General features: G+C 47.2%; 1 protein-coding gene across 48 annotated transcripts in view; it reads right to left on the bottom strand.

Moving 5' to 3' along the window:
• Positions 1 to 13,703, bottom strand: part of shot (dystonin-like protein short stop) — a 422,952-nt gene that overhangs the window by 174,286 nt on the left and 234,963 nt on the right. For 47 of the 48 annotated variants that reach the window (XM_086547666.1, XM_086547670.1, XM_086547661.1 and 44 more), the window contains exon 2: positions 1,221 to 1,282. In XM_086547666.1, coding sequence (XP_086403792.1) covers positions 1,221 to 1,282 — 62 coding nt within the window. Of the gene's footprint in view, positions 1 to 1,220; positions 1,283 to 6,607; positions 6,741 to 13,703 lie in introns of those variants that run through there. The other variant, XM_086547671.1, reaches the window with a different exon arrangement.

The following is a 13,703-nucleotide window of genomic DNA, read 5'->3' as shown; positions in this document are numbered from 1 at the left end:
TCTGACTCGGGTCTCCTCCTCCTCCTCCTCCTCCTCCTCCTCCTCCTCCTCCTCCTCCTCCTCCTCCTCCTCCTCCTCCCTTTCTCCTAGCCTCCTCTTCTTCACAAATGCACGTCATCCTTTACCGGCTCCTCCCTCTCTTACTTTCTCTTCCCCTGCTCTCTTACACTCATCCTCTCCGACCTTCTTCTTCTTCCTCCTCCACCCATTTTTATATAATTTTCTAGTACCTCTCCCCCTCTCTCTTCGGTACCCACCCACCCACCCACCCACCCTCCCTCCCTCCCTCCTCCTCCCCCCTCCCCCTCCTCTCTCTCCTCCTCCTCCCCTTCCTCCCCCTCCCCTCCCTCCCTCCCCCCCCCCCCCCTCCCCCCCCCTCCCCCCCCCCCCCCCCCCCCCCCTCCCCCCCCCCCCCTCCGGTGCGCATCCCCCGCTTAACGGGACTGTCAAACCGCTCCTCCTCGCGTCGGAAAAGATGTCACTATCTCACGGCTATTTGTCCCCCGGCTGACGACAACACGAACCGTCCGCAAATAGCCAGTGATGTAAGGCAAGAATCCCTAACCCTCCCCCCCCCCATCCCGAGGTCCACCCCTCCCTCTTCCACACCTGACCCGAGAGCGGTCGGCCGTAAGGGTCGACGTGGCACTCTTTTTACAGCGGAAACTCAACTCTACGAGCCTCCCCATCCCCTCCCCCGTTCCTCCCCACTGCCGGTCGCACTTTACTTTTTCGATATCCAATTAATCCTAGGGATTTTTAGTCCACGATTCCACTATAAGCGTTTTGGCACTAGCGGGTGATGGCTCAATCCGAGCCACAGTTTCCTCTTTTTGAACTCTTGAGCTTTGAATTAAGTGTTCGGAGGACAACATGTATTGCAAATCAATATTTAGAATGAAGAGGGGGAGGAAAGGAAGAGGAGGTGGAGAAGGAGAGAATTCATTAACATATCCATAATGAAGTTCTTAAAAAAATGAAAATAAAGGGAGGAAAATAGCAATCGCAGCAACTAAAATAATCATAAAAAAGAGAGGAAGTAAGAGAAGAAACCCTCTGCCTGCAATCCATGTCCCTCGCCCCTGGAGCTCAGTAAGCTCACCGTCCCGTCCCGCCGCTATTTCCGGGCTCTATATTTATCTCGCTGCACAAAGAGCGAACGGCTAATCCGATTCGGGATTCACGCAGCCGGGGCAACGCATCAGCTGATCTGCACTTACCTTTTTTAAGTGTTTGTTCACCCATTTCGTAAACGTCTTCTTCTGGATGGCGTCTCTCTCGTCTGTGGGGAGAAAGAGATGGAGAAAAGATCGTTAATAACTATTCATCTCTTTAAAATTTAACTTCAGAATCTCTTAATAGTTAGGAGTTGAGTAACAGAACAAGATCCTATCGTGGGAGAGAAAGGCCTGCCAGGATCGTATGCCAATTTTTCATGACCTTTCTGACTCCCTAAACAACATTATATTGCAAGATGGTGTGACTCGTCCTTCTAATATACGACTGGTAACACCGATGACCGAAGACAGTAGAAAAACATATATAATGTCTTTGGCATTATTAACGTTTTTATGGGCATCTCCTTACAAGAATATAATCACAGGTAATAAAATCTATTATACACACGAGTCAATTAGGTCAGCCTCTGAACAATGGCCTGTTAGTGATGTCGTGAAAGGCCATAAACGCCTATTATGTCATAGGTCAACATAGAAAAAGGACTGATAAAAAATAGTCAACGTCTGTTTAATCCATAGGTCATATAGAGTTTCTCGTGAAGCCATGGTTCTGGCGGTCCAAAAATCTTTAGTTCCATACCTTACCTCATTTATTTGAAATTCATATGAACAAAAACACACAAAACAACAAGTAACACGCACAAACAAAAACACACACACACAAATAGACAGATAGAGAGAGAGAGCGAGAGAGAGAGAGAGCGAGAGAGAGAGAGCGAGAGCGAGAGCGAGAGCGAGAGCGAGAGCGAGAGCGAGAGCGAGAGCGAGAGCGAGAGCGAGAGCGAGAGCGAGAGCGAGAGCGAGAGCGAGAGCGAGAGAGAGAGAGAGAGAGAGAGAGAGAGAGAGAGAGAGAGAGAGAGAGAGAGAGAGAAACACGGCACAAGCCAGCTCTTCCGCCACGAGGCCCCACCACACAACATCCGACTGTACTACCCGAGCGATGACAACCCTCGACGCAGAGACTTATTGACGGCGATATTTCTCGTCGGCAGGGCCCAGGCAGGGCGTCTTATCGGCCGTGGGAACAATCTTCCACTCGTTTCTACTCGTATTGTTTCTTTCATTCTTTCTTTATCATTCCTTTCTATAGACATTCCTTTGCCTTCTGACCCCCCCCCCTCGAACACAAGGCGAGCTATAGGTTACGCGATAATACTATTCATTAGGGAACTTAATTATGATAATGATGTATCCCGGCCTGACCTCCCTGGAACCGCTCATCTGGCCTTATACACACGCGCCTAAACGCATTTCACTTGTAAATGCACGGGGTGGGAGTACATACATAAACAAGTCACCCCTTTCGTTTATGGTGTTCTTAAAGATGAACATTTCCTTTTCTTTCATTTTCTTTTTTCTTTTCTTCTCTACCTTTTTATCTTCCAGTTTCTCTTTTCTTCTATTTCTACTCATTTTATTTAATCTTTTCCTCTCTTCTATCTTATCTTATTTCTCTATCCTTCTCTTTTTTTCCTTGTTTCTCCACTCCTTTCACTCAGCCCACTATCCCTGACCTAAAAGAAGGAAAACCAAATAAACGCCGAATCAAATCCTCCAAATTTCCTCAAACACGAAACCTCCAGTCCGATGCTTTTCTCTCGAATGCAACCCCCCAAAACACCACGTGATGGATGGCTGGACATTCATTAAGGTTATGTATACTAAAGCCACTTAAACTAGTCAAGACAGCCTCACTCCCTCCCTCCCTCCCTCCCTCTGCCAAATCTCTCACCCCCTCCCCATACCCCTGTCCCAAACCTCTCACCCCCTCCTCCTCCCCCTCCCCCTTTCCCAAACCCCTCACCCCCCACACCCTCGTACAATGACGCTCCACTGCCACCCTCGACGACCAGAGTGACGGATGGGGAGCCAACATTCACACCACCCTTGTCACGGGACCTTTTTCTCTCAAAAGGACTATCGGGTTGCACACATGCCCCGTTTTTCTTGCTCCTAGAGGAATCCTCGTAACAGTTTACACAGGGTGGTGATCCTACGTGATTCTTTGGTGCTCAAGTGGGAGTAAGTGAGTAAGTGAGTGAGTGAGTGAGTGAGTGAGTGAGTGAGTGAGTGAGTGGATATTTCCATTTTACTTTGGTTTCCATTTGTAACTATTTGCTATATCCACGGTTGTGGATGTCTTTGAAAATCCTTGCGAAATAATTCAAGCACAAAAAAACGAACGGCTGGAATCACGCATAGCTACTCACGCACGCACTCCCAAGACTTTTTTGTTTACCGACACGAATAATAAAACCAATTAAGGACATCACAAGATAAAGAAAATACAGCTTACATAAGCACACAAATTAAAACAGGCCGAACGAGCCACCACAAATACCATCAAGGAACAATTCTCGACACCCACCACTAAAAGGCATCAGTGAAAGACCCGAACATTTACTTCCTCTCACCTCTCTGTCTCTCAGTTAATCAGTTCTCATTCTCATTCTCTCTCTCTCTCTCTTACTCACTCACCCACTCAAATACTCACTCGCTCAACTAAATCACTTACTCATTCACTGACACCCCCCTCCCCACATACACACAGTCGAGCTAATTGCGAAAGCCAGCGGGGAGACGAGAGGAAAGTAAGATGCGAAAATGAATTTGACAATCGCGGTTCTCCCTCCCCGCTCGAGAGGTAAACAACACTTGACAGATTAGGATGGCAGGTGGGGAGGTTTGGGAAGGGTGGATTGGGTGGAGGCGTCATGGTGGATGATCCAGCAGGACTGAATGTACTGGTTAATACTGGTATTTTCCAAGGACTTAAAGTTATGGATAAAATCCATTACACATTTAAGAAAGAATAGGATCTAAACACTGATTACCTATCATTCAAGAACTTGGATAAAAATGTTTCTTGGATATCCGAAAAAGAATCGACAAAATAAATATGGATGAATTGAAGGGGATAGAAAATTCAAGAAACAGATGCGCCATGTCACACACGAGCACTGAAACCCAACCGTTACACTATTTGCCTTCGGAGATCAGAATGACGTCGACCTAACGCACGCATAATGAATCAAGTAGTTTGTTCTTAACATTCCTCTCTGACAGCCTTCATTTCAAATAAACAATCCTGCTTTCCAAATACAACCAAGTACGACTGGCTTGATCTACATGTGGAGTGAATGCATGTCCTTAATAAAAGCAATGTATATATGACCCAGATGTTTTTTTCCCACTTTCTGATGACACAACTGATTAAGGGAAGAGACTCCAACGCCATCGCAAACCACGACAAACCACACGACCATTCTTGGACTACCAAACAAAACTCACACCACCACTAACCACACGTTGCAGAAAACAGTCCCCCGTGAGAACCACGAATCGCGCAAGCAGGAGAACGGAAAGTCAATTGATGTTTGAGAGCATCGTTATCGCCGCCGGGAAAATAGAATTACACTGAAAAAAAGGGTGAGGCAATAAAACCGAGAACCTGGGAGAGGTTGGGGTGAAGTGGGGAGAGACGGGAAGAGGGGTAAAAGAGGGGAGGGACGGGAGGAGAGGTAAAAGAGGGGAGGGACGGGAGGAGGGGTAAAAGAGGGGAGGGACGGGAGGAGGGGTAAAAGTGGGGAGTGGCAGGAGAATGGGTGAAGTGGGGAGAGAAGGCAGTGGTGAGGGAGGGGGGGGGGGGCTGGGAGAAACTACCGGGTGACTGGGTATATCCCCTCGAGGGGTAGTTGCCAAGTGGTAGTGAAAGTTCGCCGATCAATTGGCAACAGCAACAACAGCATGGCCGTGCAGATATTACATCATGCTAAAGGTTCTGAGATTGATTACCTCATTAAAAAGGAGGTTGCGGTTACACTACGTTCGTTATCATGATAATCTTTTTTGGAGGAAGGGGGGGAGGAGACGGGAAAGGGAGGTTGGTGGGAAGGGGGTTTGGGGAAAGAGACGGGGGGGGGGGTGAAGAGGAAGCGGGATAATAGACTATTTGACTACCTCACGCTTCAAAGATATACGATTCACGTACTGAATGATCTTTTTAACAAACCAGAGAACCATGCAATTTGGAGACAAGTTCCGGTCCCTCACGATAACACCATCAATCACAGATCATAAAATCAACCCAATATATCAGACATCAAATTAACCCCATCCCTCCTTCTCCGTTTGGTTTCATAATAACAAATAAAAAAATATATTACACATCGAACTCAACTCAACTCTCCTCCTCTCCCCTCCCCTCCCCCCTCCCTTCCCTGTCTCTGCCAATCCCCTTCTACAGCTTCCATGACTCGGCACAACAAAAATATTCACATCTCTCGCACAACGCGCTAAGTGCCACCTAGAATAAGCAATAACTATAACAACAACAACAACAACAAACATCACAACATTTCATCACAGAGAAAATAGAGCGTTTGTCACATCACACGGGAATCCCTTCGCACCGCTTGTTGTGAGATGCCCTCTTACTTTTCTTATCGACAACGACAAACTGCCTATCTTTACTTCTCTCTATTTTTACTGGCGGCTGAAAAAAATACATAATGTGTCTATATGTGCTTCTCTGGATGATATAATGACAACCAATCTAAATCTATTGTTACGTTCTATCTGTAATAAATCATTCCGGGGTGTATAGAGCCTTGTGCCAGTCTCTCCCAAGTCAATACAGTGACCTTGTCATTGTCAGGTGTAAGGTAATTAAAATATGATCTTTCCATTAATTGGCTGTGACCTTATATGTCGCCAGTAATGAATCACGTCTTTGCTTTCTCTCTATCAAATGAAACTTACTATTACGACACACTTTAAGAAAAAAATATAATCAAAATTGACATCCGTTTATATTTTTAAAATAGCATTTTTCCCCGACACCACTGAGCTGATAATCCTCGTCTGTTCACGTTGTCATCTTATAATGTCAAGCACTGAGAAATGCCACTAGCTTTCCCAGGTGATCCAACATCTCTGATCAAACCGCAAACTATCTTCCACCTCGTAACCCCCACCGCCCCCCTACCCCCGGACCCCCAACCCCATGGACTCCCCGCTGCCTGGATTTCGCCACAAGAAGGATTCCAGTTTTTACAGCTCCCGAGGGCGCCAGCGAGTCCATGTTGCTCGACCAATGCAACTGTTCGATAAATGAACTCGAGATTTCCTCTGTTTGCATGCGGGCAGGGCTAGGTTACACCAGAACGTAACAGGAGAACCAACTCGCCGTCCTGCGGTCATGAACTGTATCAGGTCTTCCATTACCAGCACTTCTAATTGGCATTATATGAACCAACACGGAGCACTGTCGAAGCAACGAATTCCCAACAGCAGTCAATAAGCTTTTCATCACATTCTGGATAACACAAGGTAAGACGGGACTCGATATCCGGCAATAAGCCACTTACCTCTGCTGTTCTTAAGCCCTGGCATCCACGAACTTCGCAACGCCATGGTGCTCGGACTCCACTCCACCTGAGGCCACCGGCTTCAGATTCACACGCACGATCTCTCCTTCTCTCGAAATCTAATTTTAGTACGTTTTTTTGCACCCAGTTTTGTTTTATGACATTACTGTATCTCTGCAAAACCACAAAGCTTGAGATTTAGATCTGATTAACAGTAAAGATGCGACACGATGTCCACGAGAAGTTCTAATCACTTTCATACAAGATAAGTGATAGGCCTAGACAAACGCAAGCACGTCTAGATCACCTCTAAATGATCTAGATTTCTAAAACACACTAAGCTGGAGATAGTAATACGAAAATGTCTTTACTAATGACTAGAATCATATTTCGTCATTAACATGTCTTTTATCAAAGCTTTATTTGCTCAACAAATACAGAGTGGTGAGCCTGCATGCGATCCGATTCACATGCGGTGCACACGGTCGCCAGCCAGGCACCACAAACCGAAGTGCCACAACTCAGGCGAGGAGACAGACACAAGGCACTGAAAGGACCGGGGACCGAGGACCGAGGGCCGAGGACCGAGGAGCACAACACACAAGCACCGCCGAGGAGGACCCGGGACACACTGTGCAGGATGGGGCCGTCCCGACCACTGCGCGGCTGCACCAACACCTCCACAAACACCGGTAACTGACCCCGACCTGGCCACGCTGCCCCGTCGAGATCAAGTATCCGTCTCTGACTCTCTCTACTCGCATACACACTCATACACACGTACACACACCACACACACACACACGCTGCCCCCCCCCCCCCCCCCCCCCCCCGCCTCAGACACCATTTGCCTAATATACCTTGAGTGAGAGCAAATAATTCGACCACAAAAGAGCACACATAGAGCTGATCCTACTTGCTACCTTTAAGGTCGTCATTCGAGACAATGGGGGATATATGACGAAAGGAGCGAGGATCGTGATAAGATGTGGTTAAAAGTTTTTCAAAAATGGAGAAGAAAGTGGAAGTCCTCAGGTGAGCGAGAGGACAGGTGTGGGGGCGCGCGTGTGGGAGGGGACGTGGGTGTGGAACTTGCGGCGAGCCAGTGGGCGGCTGGCATGGGCGTGAGGGGGCGTGTATGTCTGTTTGTGTGTCTCACTATTTGTGTGCTTGTGTGTATATATATATGTGTGTGTGTGTGTATATATATATATATATATATATATATATATATATATATATATATGTGTGTGTGTGTGTGTGTGTGTGTGTGTGTGTGTGTGTGTGTGTGTGTGTGTTTATAAGTGTAATGAGTGTGTGTCTGTCTGTCTGTATGTGTAGACATACCGGTATTGTGAGTGTATTGGCGTGTGCGTGCGTACAGGTGTTGGTGTATGGGTGTACGATTGTACCTGCGTGTGCCCTTTTGAGTGAGTATGCGTGCGTGTGGGAGGGGAAGGCGGGCATGAATCCGGTCACCGCCAGGACCCGCGCCGGGGTGGGTTGGCCTCGCCGCCCACTGCTTTACAGTCCAGTCCATTTGTGGAGACACGCCGGTATTGTGTCCCTCCCACCGACACTGTCAACCATCTCCCAACAGAACTTCGGCCCCTGTTGCCACCCCAGCAGGACACCAGCTACCTGTATTCCGCAATTACCATATCCCAACATTTGTCACCCCCCCAAAAAAAAACTCGCAAGAAATAGATGACACCCAGACCATACCACCTCCCATACCTTGGGTAATATTCACCTCTCTTCATCAACAGCGCATCCACAGGTAACCCGCTTCAATTTATAACAATACTTAAAAGATAACATTGCCTCTCAGCTTAATGACACCTATTACCTCGCAACCGAGCCATTGCTAGGAGCTGCCCATTTTCATTCACAAAGGGCAAACTATCTTATTCCTTGTGGCTTACCGTTGCCTTCCTTTCCCGTATCGCCGCCACACGCCCGTGATGAAGCGGTTGAGCACGAGCTGTGTGTGTGGCTGCTTCTTAAGAGGGTTGATGATCGCCTTTATAAACAATGAACATTTCTTAACGCCGATGACGTCACGTGGCCTGGGCATTGCACTGGTAAACGCGAGGCTTGTGTTATTGTTTACTGATCTGCCAGACTCAAGGGCTCCTCTTGTTCCCCCTGTGAGTAATACTATGATGAATCGCTAATGGTACTTGAATATACTATTTGTTCACCGGTGATTCAACAGGAAAACAAAGCTTGTGATATAGATTCGAATAGATCGTTTCTAATTTTGGGTTTCATTGTTTCTTCATGTAAATACCTGGGATCCAAAAAAATCATCATGTGTCTCGACTTGTTCCACTCAATCGACAAAAAACAAAGACAACAAAACCAATCTGCCATTCACGCAGATCGCAGGCCTTTCTACACGCGCCTCAACCAGACAAGAAAACAAGCAATCTCGGTCTTTCCAAGCAAGCCTCCTTCGAGAGAGAATCCAACGCACTAAAGATACCGCCCATAAACGCGGGTGTAAGTGCTCCCTCCCTCCCTCTAAATAAAGCAGACAGGGTTAACACGGAGGGAGTGTCGGTGCCATGGCAGAGGTATCCAGTCACGGGTCGGGGGGAGAGGGGGGAGAGGGGAGGTTATAGGGGGATGGGCCGTCAGAGGCTTGCACAAACAAACCATTCTTTGGCGGTTTACTACTCGCAATATCTAGTATACTCGAGCCACGTGTAAACCTTTGCAGCGCCCTCGCCGACGCTCCTCGCGCATGTATCAGACTACCGCTCCATGTCAACTTAGCGCGCATACACCTAATGTATCCGAGCCTAAGTAAATGACATGGCTTTCAAGACCCTTGAAGAGCGTGTGCAGATATTCCCGGACGCAAGTGGGGCACACAATGAACTTTCTTTGTGTCTTAGTGGGCCATGATGTAAACTTTACTACACTCCCGTTTTGGACATTCTATTTTTCCACTCTTCATGCTTCTATCCATTTTTTCTCCATGAATATTTACCGGTTTAAAGCAGGTAGAGAAAGAGGGAAGCGACCGAGACGAGTAAAGAGGGACAGAGAAAGATCTAGATATCTCCAAGAGAAAAAGCGGCAACTGGAAGACGACGACGAGAACAGGTTCTCAGGACGAGATTTTCCTCGTTAAGCTGGGATGTTGACACCGACATACTGCATCCCGACCAGTTGCGCCGTCACACCCATCCTCCTCCTCCTCCTCCTCCTCCATCTCCGTTCCATTTCCTACCCTTCGTGATCCTATCATCTTCTCCATACAACGAGTATCTTGCTTTTCTCTTTTTCTTGCCTTCTCCTTTTCTCGCCCTTCCTCCTCTCTCTTCTATTCGTCCGCCTTTACCTGCACTGTGATCCGGTTTCCTTCATTCCCTGGCTTTCCTTCCCATTCTAACCTCAATTTCCCTTTCCGCGCACTTATCATCCTCGCCCCTTACTCCCTCTCCTCAAGACGAAGACCCTTTCCTCCTCCCCTTCCCCCTCCCCCTCCCCTTCCCCTTCTCCTTCCCCTCCCCTTCCCCTTCCCCTTCGTCTCCGGGCGCAGCAATGACGTAGCTCTGATCTCACCTTACTTGTCGCGGCATGTAACAAGGCTTCATGACATTTACTGCCGCCCACTGCGCTCTGCCCCGCGCCCTCGCCCAGCCCTCCAACCGCCCACTCGCGCGCCCATACTCTCCCCACCCTAACACGACTCTTACGCCCACACGCCCTCTCGTCCTCCATTCACTCGATCTTGATGTATACTCCCTTGTGGACGGACGCAACGACACCCCTTTCCTCCCTCTCTTCTTCTCCTATTTATGTCTGTCTGTCTGTCTGTCTGTCTGTCTGTCTGTCTGTCTGTGTGTCTGTGTGTCTGTCTCTCGCTCTCTCTCCCATCAACTCCTGAGTAAACACATGTCACAGCCTTCGTGAAAAATGATTTGAGAAGTGCTTATAGTGCGCAGCGGTGATATGGTGCGTCGCACTTCTCATAGGAACCAGAACTTTTAAACGAAGGGGAAATAAACAGAGAGGAAAGTAAAACTTTACTAACTCATTTCCCTTTCGAAACACGGGACCGAGCAGCAGCTAAACGCATGAAAATGCAAGAAATAACAACAACAATGCAACAAACGCAACACCAACCATCATGACCTCCAATCACACCCGAAGTCTAAGTACCAATCAGCTGCGTGTCTCCAGCATCGAAATCCATCAATATATCGTCCTGCCAGTCTAATCAGAACCCCCAACCCCCACCTAATCCCTAGCCAAATGCCACCCCCTCTCGATCGATCAGGCAGGTTGTCCCTTACAAGTTTAGAAAGCTTTATGGTCAAGCAAGAGCCAGCTAAACCTCGCCCTGGCCGGACCTCCTAGTCACAGTACTTGAAAGTTTGCTGCTCGTAAAAACCCCAGTATGAGTGGCAACGATTTTTATCTGGCCTCTTTGCTGCTCTCTCGACCACCTCTCTCTCGCCTGTAATGGATTTACTGAAAACTGAAGTTGGCTAAACATGGGTTGGGTCCATTCTGAACAGTCTGCATCAATGCAAATGTAGGTGATAATATCTAAATTTTATGCGTGGTACAAAGTTCACTGTGTATAGTACAGTAAAATGAAGCGAGGTTGGTCTGAAAATTATATATCACATCATATCATATCATATCATATCATATCATATTATATATAGATAGATTTATGTATACATACACACACACATACATATATATATATCATCCACTCAAAGAGAAGGTAAAAAAAGCCCCATGGTAAGAGGGAGAATCACGCAAAACCACACCAAAATCGAAAACCAGAAAAAAATCACTCAAGGCAAGCTCACACTCAACCCAAAATTCAGAGCAGAGGGCAAACGGGCAATAACCTGAGTATCCAATAAAACCTTCCCGTCCTGTAGAGAGAGGGACAAAAGGGACATACACACACTGGGAGGGAGGCAGACATGGTTGCACGTTATTCACAATTACCAATGACACACACTCTTACAAGTTTCTCTCTCTCTCTCTCTCTCTCTCTCTCTCTCTCTCTCTCTCTCTCTCTCACACACACACACACACACACACACACATATCTACCCTCACTCACTCACATCCCTTTCTTTTTTCTTTCTTTCTTTCATTTTACCTCTCTCTTTGCGCCCTTTTCTCCTCATATCCCCGCCTCCCGTTCCTTTCCTGTGACACCCCTGCCTCTCTCCTTCGACCAGTGTGCCTGGGTGGGGGTTTTATGGATCCTGAAGCGTCGTTTATGGCTGGCCCGCATCTTTAACGGCCTGGCACTGGTACCCGGGCACAGTGTCTCCCGGTCTCCCGCCCTTCGCCCATCTGTTCGGAATCATTACCTGCTTATCGTTATAGGGATCTTTGTACGGTATTTTTATTATGACACACTGTAACTGGGATGTGTAACGAGAATCACTGTATCTGCCTTATCTGAGAGAGAGAGAGAGAGAGAGAGAGAGAGAGAGAGAGAGAGAGAGAGAGAGAGAGAGAGAGAGAGAGAGAGAGAGAGAGAGAGAGAGAGAGAGAGAGAGAGAGAGAGAGAGAGAGAGAGAGAGAGAGAGAGATGCAATATGCCGACTCCTTCCTCGTAACGATAAGATCACGCTTGTTTTCGGGTCAGCCCAACTACGGGTCCTCGGTTCACCGTTAAATGGCTGAACAGTTTCTAACGGTATATGAATAAGATAAAATAAAATCGTTGTTTCCTACTTCTACTGTTTCGTTTATTCATCATTTTTCTCCCTTCACGCCCCTCTCCCATCACCTTTTCCTCCTCCTTGCTCGTTCTCTTGACCTTAAACTTCTCGCCACGGGTCGTTGTCGGTGTTTTACGGCATTTCCTTTAGCTTCCCTAAAACGAAAACGCAATCACCAGGTCAGGAACATTCCCAGAAGGAAGCAATGCAGGTGTCCTCTACGTGGCCATAAAGCAAGTTAACCGGGTCGCCCCCTCATTGCAACCTGCCTGGAAACCGCACTTTCAAAACAAACAATTCTGAAAGTCCAGTAAGCGTTATCTAATTTAACTTTCCCCCAAAAACGAGAGAAACTCCGTGATTCTGAAGAAAGTCTGGGTTCAACATCACGTCAATATAATCAAGATACGAGAGAACGAAGCGACTGCGCGTCTTCTCACTCTCTCTTCGAAAAGGATAAACGCCAGATTACGAAATCTTAGTTGGACAACCCTTTCCCCGCCCACACGTACTCTACTTGTCTAACTACATAGAAGGCAAAGCTCGTGTCTCGCGGTGTACAGGTGTGAGGGCTTGGTCACAGGTGTTGGCTCCGCGGCAATTACCACGCACTCTTCCTCGGCATCACTCTGACACTCCACTCTCACTACCCGTCAGTAATCTTGGATTGCTTTGGCTATATTGATATATACCATGTCATGCATTTTTAGGAATACTAGAAAGTCGTTACTAATAACAATAATAATTCAGAGATTTTTTTTATTTTTAAATCTAATAAGTTCCGTGTTATATATCATGTGAGGGGTCGCGGAGAGGATGTGCATACTATAATAATAATTTCCTCAAGAGCACAAGGCAAATCCTTTCATAATAAAACTCATTAAAAGCACAACTTCACCTTTACTCGCCACAACAATCCCCTCCTCCTACTCGAACCTTTCTCGACCAAACCATCTTTACTTTCCACTTAAACGCCCTGCCTTTTCAATCTCGTCTTATTAGTGGCTTCCTTTTTACGACCAATTTATCTGAGATGCGCATTCATTATCCGTCGCTCAATACTTACAAGGAAGTAATATCCACACGCAAATAATACAATCGACATGAATGACCGGTCAACAGTCAACACCGCGACAAGTAAACAACACGTGTCAGGATTCTACCGCATCCACGAGCAAAAAGTGAAGCAGGAATCGGCTATCTTGTCAGATCTCCAAGACGGTAGTAATCTCTCCCTTTTTATCTCTACCGAGTAACTCACTTGACGAGTCTCTTTCTGCCCACCCCTCTCCCCGCCGTTCCCGTCCCCATGCCACCCCTCCCCCCCAACCAAATCGCCAGCCCAAATATAGAACCTCCACAATCATCTAGACTGTTTCCCT

Source organism: Penaeus japonicus, unplaced genomic scaffold, assembly GCF_977035675.1.
Source record: "Penaeus japonicus unplaced genomic scaffold, GWHDUDI00000001_assembly GWHDUDI00000019, whole genome shotgun sequence".
NCBI classification, from domain to species: Eukaryota; Metazoa; Arthropoda; class Malacostraca; order Decapoda; family Penaeidae; genus Penaeus; species Penaeus japonicus.
Note: the sequence above shows the minus strand (reverse complement) of the source record. Positions and strands in the feature narration are given on the sequence as shown.